General features: G+C 42.1%; 1 protein-coding gene across 4 annotated transcripts in view; it reads right to left on the bottom strand.

The window, feature by feature from the left end:
* WASHC2C (WASH complex subunit 2C) overlaps positions 1 to 15,413 on the bottom strand; it is a 38,675-nt gene extending 23,262 nt beyond the window's left edge. For 3 of the 4 annotated variants that reach the window (XM_086616817.1, XM_086616819.1, XM_086616818.1), the window contains exons 1-14: positions 15,378 to 15,396; positions 15,182 to 15,295; positions 14,501 to 14,665; positions 12,099 to 12,164; positions 11,255 to 11,428; positions 10,611 to 10,704; positions 10,176 to 10,234; positions 9,320 to 9,367; positions 7,895 to 7,999; positions 7,286 to 7,373; positions 5,999 to 6,067; positions 5,513 to 5,625; positions 3,212 to 3,284; positions 438 to 599 (exon numbers count right to left, since the gene is read on the bottom strand). In XM_086616817.1, coding sequence (XP_086472943.1) covers positions 438 to 599; positions 3,212 to 3,284; positions 5,513 to 5,625; positions 5,999 to 6,067; positions 7,286 to 7,373; positions 7,895 to 7,999; positions 9,320 to 9,367; positions 10,176 to 10,234; positions 10,611 to 10,704; positions 11,255 to 11,428; positions 12,099 to 12,164; positions 14,501 to 14,665; positions 15,182 to 15,295 — 1,330 coding nt within the window. In that variant the 5' untranslated portion in view covers positions 15,378 to 15,396. Of the gene's footprint in view, positions 1 to 437; positions 600 to 2,346; positions 2,404 to 3,211; positions 3,285 to 5,512; positions 5,626 to 5,998; positions 6,068 to 7,285; positions 7,374 to 7,894; positions 8,000 to 9,319; positions 9,368 to 10,175; positions 10,235 to 10,610; positions 10,705 to 11,254; positions 11,429 to 12,098; positions 12,165 to 14,500; positions 14,666 to 15,181; positions 15,296 to 15,377 lie in introns of all 4 variants that reach the window. The other variant, XM_086616816.1, reaches the window with a different exon arrangement.
* Between the last annotated feature and the right edge of the window lie 8,163 nt (positions 15,414 to 23,576).

Here is a 23,576-nt window from a genome sequence, read left to right as displayed (position 1 = left end):
GAGAGCACTGGTGACAGATAGTGCTGTCAACAAGCATTGGGGTAGAGTCAGCTGGCACATCTAAGGGCAGTGTTTTGTGCTGGCTTGGCACCTCTAAAGGGCTAGAGCCTGCCAATAGGGAGCACTGGGCACAGGGACTCATGGCTGTGTGAATAAAGTCTATACCATTTCCCTGATTCAAGCCTAGATACTGCCCTAGCAGTAGAAGCAGCATCCTAAGAGAGGAAAGTCAGTGGACAGCATGTACAAACAAACCAGTCCCGCACCACTCTGAGGAAAAAAAAATGCCAATAACAAAAAACCCTCCACCGAATTAAAAAAACCTAAGCAGAAGTAACGGTGATGCAGGTTTGAATTTTGTAACTCATTGGTTCCTATCAGTTTGATTTTTTATGACCTTTAATGTTTAATCTTCCACTGCACATGTATAGAGGTACCTGAATCTGGAGGCTTTTTAGTTGCTCCCACAAAGAAGTCATCATCATCATCATCAAACAGAACAATTTTTCCAGGCTGTTTAGGAGTTTTCTCTGTGTACTGTGCTGCAGGTTTCTTGTCTTTTTCCACACTGACAGTGGAACTAAACACATCACTTCCTCCTGCAGGTCAGATGGGGAAAGAAAAGAAACAACCAAAAAAACCAACCCGCACAGAGATCATTGCCAGAGTTAGCAAAAAGCTGAATTTGTGCCACAGTAAGTGGAGCCAGGCAGAATTTCCATCACGGCAGCTTTTAACGTGCTCCTGCATCAATGCTGCATCAAAAGCATTAGCTAGAAACTTCCTGATAAAGCCAAGTCACAGACAGATGGTCCCTCACTCTCATTGCAATCACTTCTTCCTCAAAGCTGCTAATCACACCTAGGAACAGCAGCCAGGTTCTGTTAAAGCTAGAAGACCCAGAAGTCCCACAGTCGTCCCTATATTGTCTGCAAACACTTTTACTGCTTTTCATAAAAATAGGCAGCCTGGTTCTAAGCCTGTCTTCTTGTTCCTTACGTATAGATTCTTGGAAACGGGGTGAGGTGCGAGGAAAAGACTTTAACTGAAGGGCTGGCAGAAAGTAGAACAACTGCTATTCAGTTAAAAGTCAGCAAGCTGCATGAATTTTGACCAGAACAGCAGCAGTTTATTATTAAAAAAAAGTGTATCGCACCATCAGAAAGTGCCACAGGATTGACAGAAATACAGCCACAAAGTTTGATTAATTATTAAACATTCTCAAGTTCCTAAACGAACTGTTCACTAGCAATGTGTTCATCAAGCGATTCTGAATAGCAAAGGAGCCTCAATCTTGGTTTTTCTTTGGTGACTTTAGCCTGTCTACAAGTTACTGAGAGGGAGCAACTGAAGACTTTGAATAAACGCTACATACAACTTAATTCCTGATGAACTAGAACAGGACACTGCTAAAATGATGGAAAGTTCAATGCTTATGCAAAAGTACCTCCAAAAAGAGCCAAGGATAAAGAAAACCTCAATCTGCTGTTTTAAATTTTGCTACCAAGTCTTACAATTATGTAGAATCACCATTGCTGATGTATATCTTTGATCCTGAAATAAAAAGGCTGTATTTGTATATATCCTACTCTAAAAATCATGCTGACTGAGGGCTCAGTTAACAGAAGCCATAGTCTTAAAATAGGCCTTTCTTAATAAGGGGCAAAACTTAAAATTAAGGTAACTCAATCAGATGAAGACCCTACACAGAGAAAGAAATCAAAGTCATTTGATTCAAGGAGACTGGTGACATATATTTCTTTTCATTGCTCAGCTTGAAGTCTGATATGGAACAGAGATATTAGTACAACTCTTTTTTCTAGCTCTGAGTTACAGATCTGGTCCTTCCGTATGTATGTGGATCCTCCTAATCAAAACCAAGGAAGTGAGATTGGTCTTATTTATCTGTGCCACAAAAATAGAGGAACCTGATGTTTCATCTGTTCTGCTAACCTAAAGGAATATGATCAAATCTGAAAGATCAAAACGCATTTCCTTCTCAGAGTATAAAAGGAAGGTGGAACCGCATGCACTGCAGACTTACACTGTGCATCAGTTAAAGTAACATCATTAAAAGTGCACAGCACAACACTGGAAGCTGACAGCTGCTAATATCTGCCATCAATGACATCTACCTTCAGAGCTCCTACAGAATCTTGATTATCATACAGCATGCTGCGGTTTAGGCTTAGCATGGTAGAAGCACCTGTATTTGTCATTAAGCACATGATGAAGCAATGCAGTGGTGCCGTATTTGAACAGTTTTCTTCTTTAAAACCTCCTCAGTAGGTTTTAAAGAAAAGAGCATTTTGTGCATGAAGCAATTTGCTATTGAATTAATCATACCTGGGAACAGAGATACTGCACCTGCAGGAACTTTCTTTAAGGACTTTGTAAAGGATGCTGAAATCATAGGAAGTACAATACAAATGGATGCACTTGTTTTATGTTGTCAAAGCCTTCAGAACTCTACCATAGAAACAGGAATCTGAGAAATTTTCTGAGCTCCATGCTTTTTTCCTCAACAGCTCAGAACTCTTTAGACATTCTTCTTGGGCTTCTGGGTTTTTTTTGCAGGTATATATTAAAGTCTAGCTATTTTTGCTCCATTAAAACCCCACAAAACAACTCTACTGAACTGAAGCTTATAAACATGATACACATTTACACATAGCATTATTTACGAGAGTTGACATTGACACACAAAATCACTTCAATACAACACACTCAAAACAGAACGGCTTAGCCTCCCAACCCATATCTGAAAATTCATCAAATGCACTGCTTCAGTAAAAGCTGCTGCAGTACAGAATGCACGTACAGACTCCTTAAGGGTCTAGAGACATTGCTAGTGGGAAACTCAGACATGCACTAATCTGGAAAAAGAAACCTTTACTCCACTCAAACCCACAACTGGATCCTGCAAAGTACTCTTCAGCAGCAGGAACCCAGTGCATGCGGAGAGCTCTGCCACCATCAGTAAGGACATCCTTTCAGCTCCAGGACAGTAGGTGTGTGTAAGAGATCATAGGGAACAAACATTTAAAATTCAAGGAAAACACAGCTGTTCTCTACTAAGACCAGGGAAGAGAAGAAACTTGCCAACAGTTGCTACTCCAGACTCACTAGTTTGGAAACACAACAGTCTAGCTGCTAGTGATGACAAATCACAGCACAGACAGGACTACAGGAGGCAACAATTGGTTCTTACCTTCACTTACTGGGACTCGCTCCTCTCTCTCTTTTGCTTCTTCTCCTTTTGGTGCTTCAGCAAAAAGATCACTCTGATTGTAGATGAAAATGCAAAGGGGGAGAAATGGTAAATTTGGGGTGTTTTTTGTAGCAAAAGACACCTGCTGATTTTTCCACATAAAATATCCACTTTCAAGCCAAGACAGAAGAGGTAACCACCACTCCCTTCTCAAAAGGATGTCTGCACATATAGACTTAAACCTAGGTACTTAAGCATTACCTTGAGTTTATACTTTCAGAAAAGTAGCTTTCTGTCTTCTAAAATTTAGTATACACGGATCATCAGTCTGTTTCCTGCAGAGAAGGAATAACCTTTTATTTGCACACCTTCAAGGGCTTACACTAATTAATCTACAGCTGTTTAGGTCCTGACTACACTCTTCTAAGCTTTCCTATTAAAGTTTATACAGCAAGGTTTGAAACAAGAATTCACATCAGGACAAGCATAAAAATACTCCTGAACTTCGCAGGGTTAAGATTAATGATTTATATTGTTGCTAAGGAGACTAAGAGACCAGTATGGTGCAGCGATACACGCTATAGTTCAAAAGCATTGTAGGACACTCCACAGAAGTCCTTGTATCTAGGCTGCAGTTGCCCTGTGCTGATCCTCCTGAGAATCACAGCCTATATTTCCAGGAAGTCTCCAGATCTTGCAAGTACTAACCACTTAATTTCTCGAAAGCCTCACTCTTACAGGAAGTTGGGTATTAGAGGTTGCCTCCCTGGAGACTCAAAATGCATGGTCTTTGTATAAAGCTTTGTGGAAAGAAGGCAGCAATACTTAGGAAAGAGTAGGGGAGTGCAGGGCTGCAGCAGGAGTGTCAGTCAGTGAGTTATCACATATTTACCTGTTGACCTACTGTGTCTGCCTTCTGGTACAGTAAGGCCTCCTCCATTGCACAAGGTAAGTGAAGATAAGTTACCCTTTAGGCAACAGAAAACCAAGAACAAGTGTGTGCAGGCAGGCAACAATCACAGACAAATCTGCTTGGCTGTCCTGCATCTACGGGATGAGGAAAGTAGACTTGGCAATAAGTAACCAGGAGGCTCTAATAATAGCTTCATCTGAATTTGCACCAACACAAAGCTGTCAACACTATCAGATTTAGTTTTTTTTAAAAGCTGTTGACTGCCACTTAAAAAGAAAGCACGTTAATATTTTTTCAATAAAGGCTACATTTGAGGGGAAAACACTGCATAAAAATATCCTCTTCCCTTCACACAATGTCTCTGTCTGGTGCTTGTTGGCTATATTCTAGCAGATTGGCATGGTAAGCTTGAGGTCAGTTGTACATGAGGTCTCCTTCCAAATTTCAGTCTAACAGCCTCCTCAACTCCAAGGGACACCTAACTTTCATTCTAGTTGTGAGGAGGAACACAACATCCCACAAAGGCAACAGTTTGGCTACTATTCTGAACTATGCTTGACTGTTACCAATATCAGCTGCATGATAAAATCAGAGACAATTTGTTTTACACAGCTGCACTGTCAGATTCTTAAATCTTAAGCTTCCTTGACATTGGGTTTCTCTCTCCCTTCACATGCACAAACAATGCTAAAATAAGGTCAGAAACACACTTTGTGCCATTACTTCATTAAGTCAGCTATAGATACATAGCACAAGGATAAGCTTAAGGCAAACTTTTCTTGCTCCTGCAGGTAACCCAGGAATTGTACAATAACTAGACAAAAGAATGTAATATAATTGCAATAAGGAACTTTAAACAGCACAGAGACAGAGAAACCCAACAGCATCACTGTCCAGATATGGTTTGTGAAAGATAAAATGGAAAGGACATCATGTTCTCTTTCCTCTCAAACTTCTTCACACCCAGGGAGAAAGAGAGAATGACAAAATTCAATATTCTCAGATACATTTAAATAGAAATCTTCTGGTTTAAAATAAACAAATAGTATGGCACCTGGTTTATCTCCACAGATAAAAGTGAGGTAGGTGCTGAGTAAGTCCTGCTGGAATTCGAACCTGTCTAATGTAATGATAGGACCACACTTGGATCTCTAGCAGCACTACTGCAGAAGAAAGGGCTTAGTGCCAAGGCAAACTTAAGCACCTCACTTGTATAGTTGTCTTTCTCCATTGAAAAGCTACGCTGTTTCACTATGCTTGAATGTTACCATCCAACAAAATGTTGTTTCCTCTCCCTGCCTTCCAGAGGTCAGAATTTGTCAGGATCTTGTTTTGTTTTCAAAAGAGGGACACGCATACTTCATTTCTATCCTCTCCAGTATTCTCACCTCTTCATCATCAAAAAGACCTGTTCCACCACTGAAGAGGCCACCCCTGGACCCAAAGGGTGTGAAGTCTTCATCAGTCAACTTAGGCGGCTTGAAGATGTCATCATCTTCATCTGGAAAGCACAAGAACCAAGAGTTGTGGTACAACTGACCAAATTTCAGGAAAGGGAATTAAAGAGACAGCCAAAGTAAAAACTGGTTTGATTCCATTCCATCCCTCTCATAAACATGACACACGTAGAGAAGCTGCTGTAGTCAGATTGGGTTGTATGTGGTTGCTTCACAAGACCACGTTTAAGGAGGAACTCTCACTAGGCCTATTTCTAGCCTGCTTTTCTATGCACATGTAAGATCCATGTACACACTCACCTTGAAGGATGCTCGCTGATATCCCACTCAGTTTCTAGAGCAGATGTCGCAATTTCCTAAGTAGTGTCTTACATTCTAGCCCACAATTCAAAAACAAGAGAGAGAAGGAAATCCTACCATCTGATGGAACTCTCACTTCTTTCTTCTCTTTCAGGGTTTTCCTTGTTTTGGTCTCTGGTGACAGGGCTTTAAGAAGAAAATTTCAAAACACAAATAAAGTAGTCCATCTTTACTTGTAGGCTATGATCAATCTATGATAAAAGAGAACCTGAAAAAAATAATCTAACCAAGCTAACCTACACGTTTTCATATGAATCAGCCCACTGAAGCAATTCTATGAAGTACAGGTTCTAAAACTGGCAATTAAAAATTGTAATAGCATCATTCTGTCAGACACTGTGGGTTCAATACAGTTGCCCACGCACAGGTTAGTGTCACCTGAGACTCCAGAGAACAACACGGCATTCCAGATGGTGCAGAACCCACATAGAGTGCGCAGAACCTTTAAGCATCTCAAATGGCTCCGGACATACTATCCTTGATTCAGCTACCCAAGACAAAGCCAGAGCTTTATTCCCTCTGGCCTTACCATCTCAATATTATTTCAAAGAATAGAAGATTTTTCTGTAACTGAACAAGGTAAGCTGGTACATTTTACATTCTGATATCCACAGACCTGGCTTGATTGTTTGAACCACAAAAGAACATACACACGCTGTTATTGTCTGTTCACGCTCTCAGAATTACAGGTCAAAAGCAGGCTCACAAACACTTGCCACCTCAATTTCAGTCAGCTATTTTCAACTGCTGCTTTGCTGCAGGAATAACTACTTGAGAGAGGTCTCTCCCTTTAAAAGCTAGGCAAAAGTAAATACACTATTTAGACTGAAATATCACTGAATACAGTAGCAAGGAAAAGTTTCTCAAAATGCAACATATTTAAGCCACAAAGACGAAAAAACAAACAAACTACACCTCATGAAAACATAAATCTACTGCTTGAGGGGTTTTCTGCTGTGGAGCTCACAGTGACCAGTGGTTTCCATATACTTACCTAAAAAAGGGGGAAGAACATGTGGTCAAACGAAGTTTTACAAGCAGAGGGAGAATCAGATTGGAGAGAAAACCTTTCCAATAATACATGTGCTTGGGGAGCGATCTGTCTCACCTGAAAGCACTGTGTTTTCCACTATAACAGTGAATTCCAGTTCATTCCTATAAGTTATGGCCAAAAAATTTCTCAGAACACAAAATAGTGTCTTTAATTCCTCTCATTAGGCCTTCACTCAATATATATTTAAATAATAGATCTGTTAAACTTCTGTTACACTGAATCTCCTGTCTAGCTCTCACGAGTCTCCCACTATCTCACAAGTGCTTATCAAAGATAAAGAGTTAACTTACACGAACGCTCTTCATCCTGTTTGACTGGTACTTCTCTTTTGATTCGGGCTGCCAGCTCATCTGCAAATGATGTTGGCCTCTTCTTTTTCTGAGGAGCACGGACAAATAACCAAATTATATAATAATATAAGCATATGCCTTATATACAATCTGGTTATCAACTTGATGCAATTGCAATTATTAATACTGTATTCTACAATCTCACTTGTATAATGTCCTGTCTAGACTTTGATTGAAGCCCTCAGAAGAAGCAATGCAGCTTTCTACTACGAAAACAATTAAGAGATTATACCATTTCTAGTCCTTCATGATCACATAATTTTTAATGTCACCTCATTTTTGGAGCAGAACAAGCAAGAAGCATTTACCACATGCAAATGCAACAAGTAATTTCCTAATGACCTTCAAAGACAGCTTTGATGCCAGCTTAGAGTGCGGGAGTCTCCTAGTCTAAAGAGGTAAAATCTGAAAACATGTTGAAACACCATTCGGGATTTCTACAGGATCCCATCCCAGGTAACTGAGAGCTACCATTATAATCCCTGTAAGGACAGATTTTTCGTTAGGGGAAGTCAAATCTCTTTCTCCAGGGAGGCAACAATTACTTACAGGCCTTGTGCTTTCATCTAAGCCTCCATCTTCATCTTCCTCTTTTTCAGAGTCAAAGAGATCACAGCCATCATCATCCTCTTCATCACTCATCTGTGCTGTCCTCTAAAAGACAATAATACCCTGTTGTGCTCTCCTTAAGTTGGCATACAAAACAAGCACAAAACTACATCTACTTAGACAAAATGTTCAAAGTAAATTTCCTGAAAGGAGGGAAACATTCAGCCATTTTGGGGTATATAATAACAGCTTTCGACAGGTCAGAAAAGAGTGCCTCTAGCTCCAAGCAAGTTGCTGCATTCTCTAGTACACCCCTGTGCTGTCTCACCAAACATTTCCAGATCAGAGACACAACTGGGAACACTAAGGTTCTCCTCACAAGGAGTATACTGCTACTGTACACAATCTTTGGCTGTGCTGCTTCCCTTAGTTTACAAACTTCTCTTCACTAAAGAGCTAGTATTTAGCCTTAACTCAGGAACATCGTGATCAGCTAATAAAAAATTTTATCATCTTGAGCTATTCCTAAGGTGGACAGCTGAATGACAGACAACATATGCCCACATCTTGGCTTCAGTTATGGCAAACGAAAAGGATGAAGTGACTTGTGAGCTGGGGGCTGGCATGGACAAGGGCCCAGAAGTGAACTAAATCACAAACAACTCAGATATTTGCTCATCTTAAAATACATCTAGGCATAAAAAGTTATGCTATGAAGGTCAATATAGCTTAAAGTAACATCTGAGTGCTTTTGTAACACTGTTTTATCAACACATAGATTTTAAAAGGGTTGCTTTTTGAAACGTTTTTCTTTTGACACTAAACCATCGGATTGAGGATCCTCAGCATAAATGTCTTTTGCAGTGGCACATCTAAACGTGAGTAAAATTCCTTCTCCTACTACCACTGACTATAAGTCAGACTTGAATTTTTCAATCTAAACATTTCTTTACCCTTTTCATTCATTATCCAAATGGACATACTCTTCATACATTTAATACTGTTCACACCTTTGATTTCATGTCATACTCAAACTGCACTGTTCCTTACTTCCTGCATAGCAAGTTTAGAATTTTAATTACAGATCAAATAATCCTACAGGAGCCTCATTTTCCTGGGGTAGATTCTTTGAACTGTCATGACTCCAAAGTTATTCCTGAGGAAAACACGCATCAGGAAATTCCATCCCACATATGCTTTGCATCTAATAACAGCTTGCAAGTGTGTCTTTAAGCCCAATTCAGGTTCAATTTCACAACACAGTGCCATCTGGCCAGATAACCTTCCCATACAAAGTTAAACAAATCAGGCTTAACCAAAATTTTTAATAGTTAATCGTCTAGAGCTCTTATCAACTCTTTCCTGCATCCTCATTGTGTCTCAAGTAGAAAGTCTTTCAGGTTGTACCAGAGTGTTTAACCATACCGTCTTTTGGTCATCTTCACTAGGGTTTCCAAATTCATCATCTGATTCCTGGAACAGAAGGGATCCAAAGACAAGTATCACACATTATTTCAGTCCAGTCATCAAGATAGGTCTCAGAAGCTCTGGACTAGCTTACTTTTGGACATTCAAATCTCCTCACCATGACCTGACCATGGAATTGTTTCCCCACTGTTGACCATCTTTATGAACAGAGCTCACTAGAAAGCCATTAATTTAGCAAAGACAGTAAGCTCCATCTGACAGCGCATTTGAGTAACTCAAAAGAAATTCAACTTTAATTGAGCAAAGGCATCAAAAGCAAATTCCTGAGGAAAAAAGGAGTGCTTCCACAGCACAGTTACAAAGCAGAGACACCCCAGCCTAGGCAGGCAAAACATATCAGAAATTGAGATTCCAATGCAGCAGATTTATGAGGTAAAGCCTGGAGGTGCATTACTGACACCTACTTAACCTTTAAACTTGCTTCCGTTAGTCTCCATCCCATTCTTTGTAACTGTAATTACAACAGATTTGTTCTCCATAAATGCAATCCTTGGCAAGAATCTGATTTGCTTCACAAAGTGAAGTTAGACTGGAATAAAACACTTCAGTTTGAAGTATTCTACTCTAATAGCAGTTAGAGCCAATACCTCTTTAATGCTCCTCTGATAAGCTGCAGAGAATACTACTGTGTAATAATAATAACAAAAAGCAAGTTTACCACAACCGACATAGGGAATAGACATTGTGCAATATTATCTTGAGACCCCACAGGAAAAAGCAAGGTACCTAATGACCTCACACAACCAAGGATTTATGAATGCTTGTGCAAAGTAGCTGGTACTCTGTCACTTACCTCTTCATCCTTCTCTTCACTGTCAATTACACTTCCACGATCGCTATCTACTGATCCTTCTATTTTAAATGAAAACAGAAAAGTTAAGATCAGACATGACATCTGCACACAGACATATCGACAGCAACTTTAAAGGCTTTGTGAAGAGAACTAAAAACCAGGTGCAAAAAGAGTGGTTTGGAAGAGCTTTGAAGGCTGCTGAAATTTTAGGACTTTGCATTCCTAATACATAGAGCACAAGTTATTGCTTTGCATATCAGAAAAGTGGTTGTTACAGCATGATGCACATTTTTTTCCCCCCAACTAATTACAGTATGCCTCTAAGCATGCAAAAACACTATGTGGTATAACCCAAGCTGTGAGATGAAACAGACCAAAGTCTCAGATTAGGAACTAGTTACTCACATAGGAATAAAAGGTCACGCCAGCACATACCTTCACTAGAGAGATCTCCAAGGCCAACATCATCTTGTTCCATAAACTGCTGAGAGCCAATCAAGTAAGGTAAAGGCCTGTCAATATAGAGATCCTGGAAAGAGACAACATCAGGCCATTCTGATATCTAGGAACAGCTCTACATTGCTGATAAAGACAGACGTCTTACACCCTTGTTTTAACTCAAGGAAAATACAAGCCTGTTTAAAAAGAGTCCCACCAGACACACGTTTCAAGTTAACATGCAACTGGGTGGGCCAGCTGATGCTTATTCCTTTTTAACGCTGTCAAAGAAGGGGGCTACTTCTATTTGCATAGTCCTGACTTGTTTTCTAGGTGTCATCTAAAAGAAGAATATCCTTGCGCATCAGCCTTATCTTAAATTCTGCACCTAGGGTTCTGAATCATTTGGAGAGTAAAAACCACCTACGAAGACATGGTTTGTACCTAAAAAAGCAAGACAAGCAGGCGACACAAGGAATAGCTCAGCAAAGAGCACTTCTTCAGATGTCATCGAATCCTCTTTTTAGGTAATGAACATCAATTTTATACCACGCAGTGATACTTGCTTTGACAGAAGCAAAGAGCAAGTCCAACAAGGCCAAACACAAACCCATGCTCCCAGCAAGAACAGATCTCTGTACCTTTGGCTCAAGTATCAGTTCCACCCTTTCATTACTTTCTTCCTCTTCTGAGTCAGAGTTGCCTGCTTTGATGTCTAGCTGTTCAAATGCACTGTCCAGAACTTGCAACCCATAATTCACTGCTTCTTGGATTTTAGGGATCAGATCAGCTTCTTTCTGTTCCCGTGTCTTTTCCTTAGTAACAGGAACAACACATTCTCATTGCATTTTACTCAAGACTTAATGTCACTGCAACACACATGCAAAATTTTAGCTTCAAATTAGTACAATTAAAGCTTTTCACTATATGTAAGAGAAAGACCTTCAGAACCCGTTGTTGCTGACTTCATTCATCTTTATCGCTCCTAGAAACACATGTTCTAAACATCCACACCAGCACAGTACTATCTTATTTGTGCTCCCAGTTCACCAAGGGAACATTTATGGTATAATACACCTAGACTGTAAGATATATAAAAAGCTCTCTGAGTTTTATCACCAGGAATTGCAGTCGGATCCTGCTTCCCCAATTCACTTCTCCTGAATCCAGTAAGAAGACTCAAGGCCTTAGTTCTCTTACTGAAAAAATATGCATCGTCATCTGAAAATTGACGTGTTAAGTCTTGTCTACTGGACACAGTATTGAGCCTGGGGAGGCCTTAACAGATTACCATACACTGTAGTAGCCTCCAATGTTACTATCAACTTTGTGTTTGAATGATATACACGATCCAACAGAGAGACTTCAAGTAAAAAGAAAACTGTTTTGTAAGCTGTAAATGTCTGCAAAATAAGTCTGAAAATGAAAAAGTAGACAACAGTTGCAAACATACTGTCAGCACTCAAGGCAGTTTAAGTTAAGTACCTGCTCTGTTTTGTCTCCAATGTCAGCTTTGGGAATAGGCTCTTCCACTTCTTCATCATATACTCTCTAAAAAAGTCAAGCAAAATTAATTCAAGAACAAACAACATACAGCTGCAGGGGCTAAGCCACGGGCACCATCAACAAAACTAAATACACTGTTAATGTGTAACTAATTACACATTTAAAAAAGAAGCCACAGAAGAAGCCAAGCATCTTCATAGCCTCCTTGATGCACAGAAGTCATCATCCTCAAGTTACCATCAGACAGCCTCTCGACCCAACTGAGGTAATTCGAAACTGCAAATATCACTACAGTAGTAGAAAACAAGTTGACCATTTAACCCTGTTCACAGGTTGACCTGAACATGTTAAAAAAAGCAGTTTTACCCCTCCCTAACATAAAGCTATTCTAGAAACCTTCGAAGTCGAACCTAAGTTTACTTATGGGCTGTATACTTTCCTTTTGTTTTCTGTCACTTAGTAGCTTGCTTTCTTTAGCGTTTACCCTTCTGTACTTGTGGAGAAGGTTCACATCCTCACTCAGGCTTCAGTTTGTTCTGATGATCCCTCCCATTAAGTTCTTTTAGCACTCTTTTGTAGGATCAGCTACAAGGAGACACTAGGGAATAGAAAGTCTCCCTTGAACCTGCAAACCTAAATCCAAATCTTTCTAACACAGGTGCAGTCATCCCTTGGGAAGAGCTAGATCTCTCACATTAACTAAATTGAAAACTAGAAATGAGGACCTATTTCTTTGCACTTAAATTTGGGAACAAACAGCTTCAAGTACCCAAGATTTAAGACATTTGGTACAAACTGTTCTCAGCAGAATCATTATGCTAAACACCAAAGGTAGACCAGAAAAGTCACTGCAGCTCTGAAAAAACACCACCACAAAACCCCACAACAGAAATCCAGATTTCCATCATCTCATCTTCTGCTAGCATCTTTTCAATAACAGCATCATGGCTTCAGATGAGACACATGTAGCCTGAGAACAATGCTGATCAAAACAAAATACTCAAAAAACCTCACGGTGCTAAAACATCCTCCATAAATCTGAAAGACTATTAAAGCTTTACATCTTAATTATACACATGCTCCCAGTGATATAATGTAGTAGTAGGCTTTCAAGTCTAGCTTTTCTCTTTCTAAAATAGCAATATTCATAAAGTGGGAGCATTAACCAACAAATATGCTCATCGTGACCAAATGTAACAGACAATTTACTACCTGCAGTCAGTCAAACACCTTTAACACCAACTGCTTTTAGTGTAAAATAACACCACCAGGCAAATTTACAGCATCTTAAAATGTTCCTCATATTTAGACAGCCAAGTGCAGCCAAATGCCACGTTCACGCTACCCTGTCCTGGTCTCAGCTGGGACAGAGTTAGTTCTTTTTAACAGCTAGAAGAGCTCTGTGTTTTGGTTTTAGACTGGGACTTGTTATGAGAAGAACGCTGATAGCACACTGATGTTTATAGTTGGCACTGAGGCCTCAAGGATTTCTCAGCTTGACATGTTTTTGCCAGTGTGAAGGAGCACAACAGGTTGTGGGGCAGCACGGCTGGGAAAAAGGGTACACAACTATGTTTATGGTTTGAACTTAGACTTAGGATTGAGGGCCAAATTGACTAATGGAGCATTCCATATCATGCAGCGTCATGCCTGGTATAAAACTGAGGATGGGCCGGAAAGAAGGGCTTTTGCTCTGTTAGCGGCTCTCACTCTCGGACTCTCAGAGTACTCTCTCTCTCTCTCCTTTCAGGCCTCTCGCTCATCCGGGATTGCGGTGTCAGGACTTATCTGTTTCGGGATCGTTAGTCTGGGACAGGACAGGCCTTGGTCACCAGGTGGTGAGCAATTACACTGTGCATCACTTGTTTGTATATATTATTATCAGTATACACATGTATATATTCATATATTAGTAGCAGTAACATTAAATTGTTCTTATCTCAACCCACGGGTCTCTTTCACTTTTCCGCTTTAGTTCTCCTCCCCATCCCCTGGGGGTGGGCAAGGGTGAGTGAGCAGCTGTGCGGCGTTTAGTTGCCAGCCAGCCTAAACCACAACATACTCCTAAAGATATACCAAGACATCCCAGAGATCCAAACTCATTCATTATCCTAAAAACAAAACTCTGATCTCCATGTCACATGTAAACTAGGAAGGAAGGATGGTATCTCAGAAGAGGCAAAAGGGAATCCACCAATATTGGATAATGAATCACTCATGAAGGAATTAGGATTCTATTTAACAGAAAGCAATTAAAAGTCACTTCATCTCTAAATTAACATAAGACTTGCCAAAAAGTCAAATCACTTCTCCACATTACAAGTAAGGAACACTACCAATGTTTGAAGTACAAGCTTGATGCTGTACAAGAACATACTCACATTCTCTATGAACTGTGTATTGGACAACATAAGAAAGTCATTGAAGACATTATGAAGGCGACAGTCTGTGGCTTTTGTTTCACTAATCAATCCGTCTACTTGCTTTTTGATTTCATGAGTCCTGGAAATGGTTTGCTGTGAGAACTCTTGTAGAAAACGCAGAAGCTGTTTACAACAGAGGAAAGCAATAGTCAGCATCCAACGCCTCTTGCTTTTGGCACCGTTTATGACACAGGCAGAGCTGATCATACACTTCAACTGAGCATCAAAATAAACACAGTTTAGACTAAAGCACCTCCCATACACCCAGGACCAAGTCTCATCCTACTCTGTTTCCACTTCATTCTGCATTTCCTTTCGGGCCAACTCCTCCTTTTAGTTTTCTCCGCCGGACCGGAGGGTCAAAGCGACGAGAGAGCCCGCTGACCGGCGGGCCCTGACTGGGGCTGCCCTCCCCGCGTTCCGCCCGGCGGGGCGCCAGCGGCTGCTGCCCACAGCACCCGTCCCGAGGCAGGCAGGCCGAGCCCCGGGCCGGCGGGCGGCAGCACCACCCCGCCCGACACCCCCAAGCCTCGTGGGGCACAAGGAGCACCGGCCCTCGGGGAGGCCGCGGCCGAGGCAGCCGCGGCCCGCTCACCCTCCAGACCCAGGCCCAGGCCCGGTCCCGGTCGCACCGCTCACCCCAGCGTCCGAAGCCAAGGACCAGCTCTGACTGCCCTTACGGATCTCCTCCAGAGACCAGGGCCGCTCCCACACCGGCGCCGGCTCCGCCGCGTCCTGCGGGGCCCCGTTCATCTGCGGAAGAAGGGCAGTGAGCCGAGAAACCGGCACCGCAGCCGTACCCGGCTCGGGCCCGCCCGGCCGCCCCGGCGCTCACCGTAACCGCGGGCCGCGCTGCGCCCACCGGCGCCATCCGCCGCGCCGCCCGCCCAGCGGTCAGCTGAGCGCCCTCACGTGACCCGACCCGCCCCGCGCGCGCGCGGGCAGGGCTGCAGGGGGCGCGAGGGTGCCGTGCGCGGCGGCCGGGCAGGCCGGGAGGCGGGCGGGCTCGCGGGCCGTTCCGCCGCCTGAGGTGAGCCCCAGCCCCGCAGCTGTCCGAGCGCAGGCGCGGGTGAGTGGAGGCACAGAGGTACCATCTCCTGCGTACGAAGCTGCGGCACCGGAGGCCAGCCCCTGCTGGGGACGGGGCAGCCCAGCGCGGCAGAGCAGGAGGAGCAGCGGGCTCACCTGGGTACCCACCTGGCCCTGAATCAGCCATGGCGGCGTACAGCCCCGGGAGGGTGGCTGGGCTAAGCTGGCTGAGCGTGCTCCCCGCTGGATAAGGGATTGTCACGCCATCCTTTCTACGGATTGTGAGGATCAGACGAGGGGAACAAAGAACCAGCTGGGAGGTGGCTTTGCCCATTGCGACTGCTGAGGGGTCTGACGCACTTGGCTGAGAGACCGTTCATGACTTGTAAGGGAGACCCGTGCGGAGGGGCCCTACTTTCCACCGGGAGCAAAGTCTAGAGTTGCTGGAGCAGCGGGTCGTGGCAACAAGACTGCAGCGCAACAGCATTCACCTCTGGAACGCTGCAACGGGGTATGCTGATGCCCGCTCAGCCTTATGAGAGGGGCCCATTCCTCTTGTTTTTCTTACAAAAGTAAGTGCAAGACTTACCTTACAAGTCAGGTAAAATCTCCTTCGATTTAAACTGGATTAGTGTTCATAAACCCAACCAGAATGCCAGGATTTGCTAAAAGAAAATACTATGTACACGAACATAAGTAAATATATGGTGCAAATCACCAAACTGGGCCTTTACAGGTCAAACACCCACTCTTAACTTCCTGCTTTCTCACTAAGTCATTTTTTTTCAATGAATTAAAAAACCTTATCATACCACTGTGTTTCATATGTTCTTTATTACAAATGAATTAACCAGAAAGTAAATGACAATAAAATCATCTGTTCTTCCAGCTGGCAGCTAAATAATTCATTCTAAATTCATTGTCAATTTAGATCAGCCCTTGAGATTAGCACATGGAGTTTATTTATTTATTGCACTTGACTACACTGATACCACAGAAGACCTCATGAGGAACTATGGCACTGGGTGATTTATTTCTTACTTGGGTTCTCAATTTAAATAAGAGAAAACGCCCAAAATCTCCAGGTTCTCATATATTGATTTTAATGACTACATCCTGATACTTGAAGGATATTGCTAGATTAGGAACATAGGAACTTCTGAAAGCAAAGTATCATCATATTCCTTTCAATTCTATTTTTCTGTGATTGTATAACAAGATATCATTACTGAACCGGCTCACACCTTCAACTCTAGTAGAATTTAAAGAATTTTAATATAATGATCATAAAGCAGAAACTAACAAAGTACAAGTAGAAAGATACTAGCCCAGGCTAGTTTCAGGACAATGTCTTAAGCAAGATTGTTAAAAAACACACAGATGGGATTAATCTAAAATTATTCTCCAAGGCTTTTAGTGTTTTGCCCTAGTTCCTTCCTCCGCAACATTCCAAAACCCAGAAAAAATTGCCTTTAGTTTCTTTCCATATTCACCGAAATATGGAATAAAATCCAACAAGTCCTTTGTTGATAATGCAAAGTTCTACTGGTACAGAACTTTGTGCATTACAAAATATGAGGTCTATATGCTCTATATGTACCGATGCTGAAAACTGTGGGGTCTTACCATCAGGCAGCTTCAGGTCTGGGAGTCTGGCAGTAGTTTCCATTAAAAAAAAAAAGAAAAGACAGCAACATGGAAGCTGGATGTTCCGTTAGGGGAATTTTTTGTTTGTGATACATACACCAGTCTCTGAGCAGAGAAGGTTATGAATAGCACAATAAAAATCTGCTTTCTAGAAGTCCAAACCTAAACATTAGTCAGGGTCTCTAAAAGTTTTTCAGTCCTAAAATTCCTTTTAGAGAGGAATTTAGACAGGTTCCTTTCAAAGGTTGGAGAGAAGATGGCAACAAGAAAAATCACTTGCTGTTTCCCTCAGAACTTTCCAAATGAATATGCAATGTAAAGATATAAAAAAGTCACATATGTCATCAGGGACTAATTTGCACATTAAGAAACAGAATGTGTAAGACTCTGTAGAGCTGAGCGCTCTGGTACACGTGCTTACAGGCATGCCTTACTTCTGTGGCATTGCTTTTTACTCCTGTGTGGCCATGAGATCCGTGTCTGTGCAGCTCAGATTCCCCAGGACCTTCCAGAACAGGGCGGAGTGCTTCTGGGATCAGTTTGGGGCATAAATTCTTTCCTGCATGGCCAGGAGGACAGAAGTTAAAGCATACTCGGGTTCCTTGTGATTTTGGCAATCCCATTCAACTGCTCAGCCTTGTGCCGTCGCAGCAGTGTGAAATGAGCCAGAGGTCTTTTGGTGGGACTCTGAAAGACTGCAGTGAAAGGGTTTAAGGTGGGGTCAGGCAGCCAGGTTACTGGAAGGCCCCTGTAGATTGCAAAGGTGGGCCAGAGAACAGGACACAAAGGCTTTGAAGAACATGTACACAAGATAGGTTTGAGAAATGTAGCACATATTGCAGTTGCTGCTCTCTTCTGCCCTCCAGTTTCTGGAGAAGAACTAGCACGGCATAATGGAATGCTGTAGTTATGCAGACATGGTGCGACAAGAGGAAGTGAATGTTTACAGATCCCTTCCTGGTCCTGCTTCAGTCTATTTTCTGCAGTGTTGTTCCATGGTGGAAAAAGCCACTGCCTATTCTGAAACTGCTTGTTAGCTCTGTCTAAAAATTTACTACCCCAGACTGCTGCCAGACCAGAAATCCTGTGGTTACTTCTGATATACCAACACTTAAAACTGGAGAAAATTTGTTGCTTTAGCGTGAAAATTTGCTTACATACAGACTTGACATTGGGGATATGCCTGAAATTACAGGTGGCTCTGGGATTTCCCAACTGAGTTTGGAGATACAGACATAAATATGTGTCTGTAGTTTGCCTCCTCAAGGTAGTAATGAAATTAGCAGAGTTTGGCTTGAACAGTGGGGGCTGATCCTGGCACAGTTAGGGACTCTGTGCTATAGCAATCCGGATGGCTTTTTCCTGGCTTAGATCCCTAAGCTTCCTTCCTGTGAAACCAGGGCATGGAATGGGGACAAAAAGTAGTGGAAGGGGTACTACAAGCAGTTGGAGTTATCCAGACCACATTGCATACTAGGACTTCTTAGTCCACCAGTTTAAGCACAGGTTGTATCAGCCTCAAACTTGTTCTTTGTGTCCACAAAGAAACATCTATGAACATCAACACAAGAAGCAATTGCAGAGCAAAGGAGGAAATCCAGTATTTACACTCTTGGACAAGCTGATACCTATTCCTTCCCACAGACCTGGTCCCAGTGGGTATCCATGATAGTTTCCACAGGCCAATAGGAAGCACAGAACTTTTAGCAGTTGCAGAGTGGATGTAGAAGGCTAAAGACAAGACGATGCAACCCTGAAAGTAATTTGGAGGCCAGCCTTGTGTGCTTGTAACGTATGATCACAGCTTGCTGTCTCTTCACAAATTCTGCAGACCTGAAAGTGTTTTTATTTGGAGTGGATCCTGACTGCTCTCACACCAAGTAGTAGATTGTTTTGTCCAGAAAGTATCCCCGTTGTGATTTAGCCCCAGCATGCAACTAAGCCCCACACAGCTGCTCACTCACTTCCCCCTGGAGGGATGGGGGAGAGAATCAGAAGGGTAAAAGTGGGTTTTTAAAAGAGAAAACTCATGGGTTGAGATAAAAACAGTTTAATAGACAAAGCAAAAGCCACGCACGCAAGCAAAGCAAAACAAGGAATTCATTCCCTACTTCTCATCGGCAGGCAGGTGTTCAGCCATCTCCAGGAAATCAGGGCTCCATCACACAAAACAGTTACTTGGGAAGACAAACGTCATCGCTCCAAACATCCCCCCGTTCCCTCTTCTTTCTCCAGCTTTATATGCTGGGCATGGCGTCACATGGTATGGAATATCCCTTTGGCCAGTTTGTGTCAGCCGTCTTGGCTATGTCTCCTCCCAGCTTCTTGTGGAGAAGAAACTGGGAGGGCAGGGGCAGTATGAGAAACTGAGAAAGTCCTTGGCTTAATGTAAGCATTACTTGGCAACAACTAAAACATCCCTGTATTATCAACATGCACAAATCCAAAACATAGCCCCGTACTAGCTACTATGAAGAAAATTAACCCTATCCCAGCCAAAACCAGCACAATCTCTATAAACAACATGGCCAGCTTTGAGGGAAGTATTGTGTATGCCATACCCATTCACTGCTAGGCCGCATGCAATGCTGTTAAAATGTTTTCTAACACATATACACAGATAATGGAATAACAAGAAATATTCTTTATTCATAGAGGATTATTAAGGGGATCTGATTTTTCTCTTTTACATATTTTTTTAAACTTTTTGTGTGAAGTGGCTCATAAATTCCTATTTGCATTTGTCCGTGAAGAAGTTACAGCTTACGGTGGACAAAGATTTAGAGTCTTGAGATGACATTCAATATAAATTTAAATATAATTCTCTATTCTTTATAATCTGGGTAATGATATGCCATATAGCTAGACTGGGAAAATTTTTTTTTTGAGTGGGTAAAAACTTTGGCAGAAGCACTGCTCTCTGTTGCCTTATACAGGAAGTGCTAACAAAAGATTAAACAGACACAGCACTTGGTTAAACTCACAAATATTTACAAGGTAAAATTTGAAAGAGAATACCAAAGCCAGCTTTCTCAATAGCTAACAGAAAGTAAATATGTTTCTATAACATTAGAACAGGATGCAAACAAAAGACAAAGTCAAGTTACAATTAAAAGATAAGCTTCTGTATCACAGAAGAAAGAACCCCAACACAGTTTGTGCGTTGTTCTTCCTTTTCCCTGCCACTCCTCGTTCTCATGTACAGCTTGTGTTTTATGGCTTGGTACAAATTTGGAGAGACATGATTGTCCAAGCCCTACAATTACTATAACTCTCCAGCCCCCAAGATGGTCCCAGCATCTGCATTATCTGCAGGCTGCAAAAGGACTCGGGGGTGATAAGTGAAGTCAGGACTTGAAAATGCCTCAGTCTGTGGCGCACAGTGTAGAAAGGAGTGTCTATAACCAGAAATAAGTACACATGTGCTGCCACTGGACCAGCACAGGAACCTGAAGCCCCCAAGCTTCCCCTCTAGCTTGAGATTCATTGCTGGTTAATGCAATGACAGAACACACCACTTGCCTACCAGTGCATTTATTCCTTCCAGGGAATTCAAAATTATATTTCCTTTAAAATAATTAATTATAACTTGTGTGTCAGAAATAAGCAAACTATGATCACCCACATCACCTAAAAGGCCTTGCTGCCATGTACTGAATCAAATGACTTACTGCAATAAGTTGTTGTGCAAGCAGGAAAAAAATAACCAGGCTGATAGGATTTCTAGTTACCTAAACTGCGTCTAAAGGAGGAAAGAAAAAATACAGAGCAGAACTGCTATCCTCTAAAAGAACTTGGACTTGGACACACATGACTTCGTTGACTCCTAGTTTCCCCTATGTGGATTTGATCCTTCTTTGATCCCAAAAGTTCATCTTTCATGGTAAAATCATGGTCTTGGAGGACAGCCATTACCCTGGCATTCCTTTGGTGTGGGGTAGGAATGCCTAGTGTGTGAGGCATGGGGGAAGTTGACTTTTGGGTTCTATCTCTGGGTTCTGCAGTCCTCTACAGTCAGCTAATAAGCTCTGAAACTTGAAATCTCTGACACACTTACGGAAGACAATCGAAGTCATGCATCAAGTCAGTATCAGAATGAAAAAATAAAAAAAAAATCCCGAACCATAGTCCCATGGTTTTCTGCTTCACTCTTTAGCAAAACTTTGAAACATGAAACTCACAGGACTAGTGAAATAGTGCTACCCTCCCACTTTTGTAAACAGGTCAAGAAAATAAACTTCTCATATCAATTGATAAATCATAGTTGATAAAGCAACAGAGCCAGGATGACTGTGAACTTATATTCCAGGTTAGACCCAGCAAAGCCTTTCATCAAGTGTGTTCCTGAGAACAAGGAGTGGCTCCACTAGGGACAATGGAACTACCCAGATGGCTAAAGCTAAGGATATACTTAAGTGCTTTGCTTGATCCAAGCCCTAAAAGCTAATCTGAAGGCTGCAGAAGTTAATGGGAGTTTTCCAACTTTCAGAAGTAGGCTTCAAACCCATTTAAGCTAAAAATTGTATTTCCAGTGTGTATGAGCTTTAGTTATCCATGTGAGTCGTGCAAATATTTATCTGTATGGTATATGTATGTTCTATGGAATCAGCAGTGAACTTCGCAAAATATTTTTTCTCTTACTGAGTATTGTTCCATCGTGAGGACATCTGTCTTCTGGCTGTGCAGAATCTGAAAGAGAAAGCTTTTTTGATGGAAAGTAAGAATATAGAATCATAGAATGGTTGGGGTTGGAAGGGACCTTTAAAGATCATCTAGTTCCAATCCCCCTGCCATGGGCAGGGACACCTTCCACTAGATCAGGTTGCTCAAAGCCTCATCCAGCCTGACCTTGAACACTTCCAGGTATGCGGCATCCACAACTTCTCTGGGCAACCCGTTTCAGTGTCTCACCACCCTCACAGTAAATAATTGCATCCTAATATCTAATCTAAATTTACCCTCTCTCAATTTAGAACCGTTACCCCTCGTTCTACCACTACACTCCCTGGTAAAGAGTCCCTCTCCAGCTTTCCTGTAGGCCCCTTTTAAGTACTAGAAGGCTGCAAATAAGGTCACCCCGGAGCCTTCTCTTCTCCAGGCTGAACAACTCCAACTCTCTCAGCCTGTCTTCATAGGAGAGATGCTCCAGCCCTCGGATCATCTTTACAGCCTTCTTCTGGACCTGCTCAAGCAGGTCTATGTCTTTCTTGTGCTGAGAGGCCCAGAGCTGAGTGCAGTATTCCAGGTGGGGTCTCACGAGAGCAGAGTGGAGGGGCAGAACCACCTCCCTCGACCTGTTGGCCATGCTTCTTTTGATGCAGCTCAGGATACAATTGGCTTTGGTGCAGTTGGCACCAAGTCCTTTTCCTCAGGGCTGCTCTCAGTCCACTCATCACCCAGCCTGTATCCGTATTTGGGATTGTGCTGATTCAGGTGCAGGACCTTACACTTGGCCTTGTTGAACTTCATGAGGTTTGCATGGGCCCACCTCTCAAGCCTGTGAAAGTCCCTCTAGATGGCATTCCTTCCCTCAACCACAGCACTCAGCTTGGTGTGGTTGATGAACCTTACATTTAGAGAGGAAGACCATATTCCTTTTTTTTTATGTGAAACTGAATACGTCAGAATTATTGATATTGGTATGAATAGCTGAAGGCAGCTGCAAAGGGAATAAAGCTGCAGGACAGTTCTAGAGGTTTACCAAAGAATTCTTGCTAGGTCCTATGTATACTTATTCATACTCAGGAGAATTCATTCCCATAAAAGCAACATTGCCTCTAAAGCTGTTAAAGGATCATGACTTCAGTTGCTGCTGCTGAACTGCTGTTGCATCACAGTTAATCCTAATACACAGATGTGGCCTCTCCTGACCACAGCAGGGGCAAATCTAGTCTAGCAGATTATAATATGGTGTTTCTCTTCAAGAACATAATTCTAAACTCTTGCTTGTACTCCAGAGTTCCTTAACAGTAATGAATTTAAATTAATTTATTTAAACTAGTGCAAAAATATTTAGTTGCACTTCAGATGAATCTCTCTAGCAGTTTATCTTTAGCTGAGAGGGAATTTACTTGAACTACTATTACTAAACTTCTGCTTAAACCTATTGCTGGGTGTAAATCAACATAAAGTTTACTACACTTGAAATAAAGAAAGAGCATCCATCAGGTTTTACATCAATCTAGCCAGAAGATTTTTAAATAGTCTAGAAGTGAAACAAGAGGAATGAGGCTTTTCTTTCTCTCTCCAGCTCTGAAAATATGCTCAACAAGTGGCCTGGTAGCAATAGATTACCTTGAGCTGCAAATTGCCAGCAGGTCATGAAGCAGGATAGTGGAGACAAGATAAGGGTAAATGC

The sequence above is a fragment of the Tauraco erythrolophus genome, chromosome 9 (genome assembly GCF_009769465.1).
Source record: "Tauraco erythrolophus isolate bTauEry1 chromosome 9, bTauEry1.pri, whole genome shotgun sequence".
Classification (NCBI taxonomy): domain Eukaryota; kingdom Metazoa; phylum Chordata; class Aves; order Musophagiformes; family Musophagidae; genus Tauraco; species Tauraco erythrolophus.
This window is presented reverse-complemented; position numbering and strand designations above follow the sequence as displayed.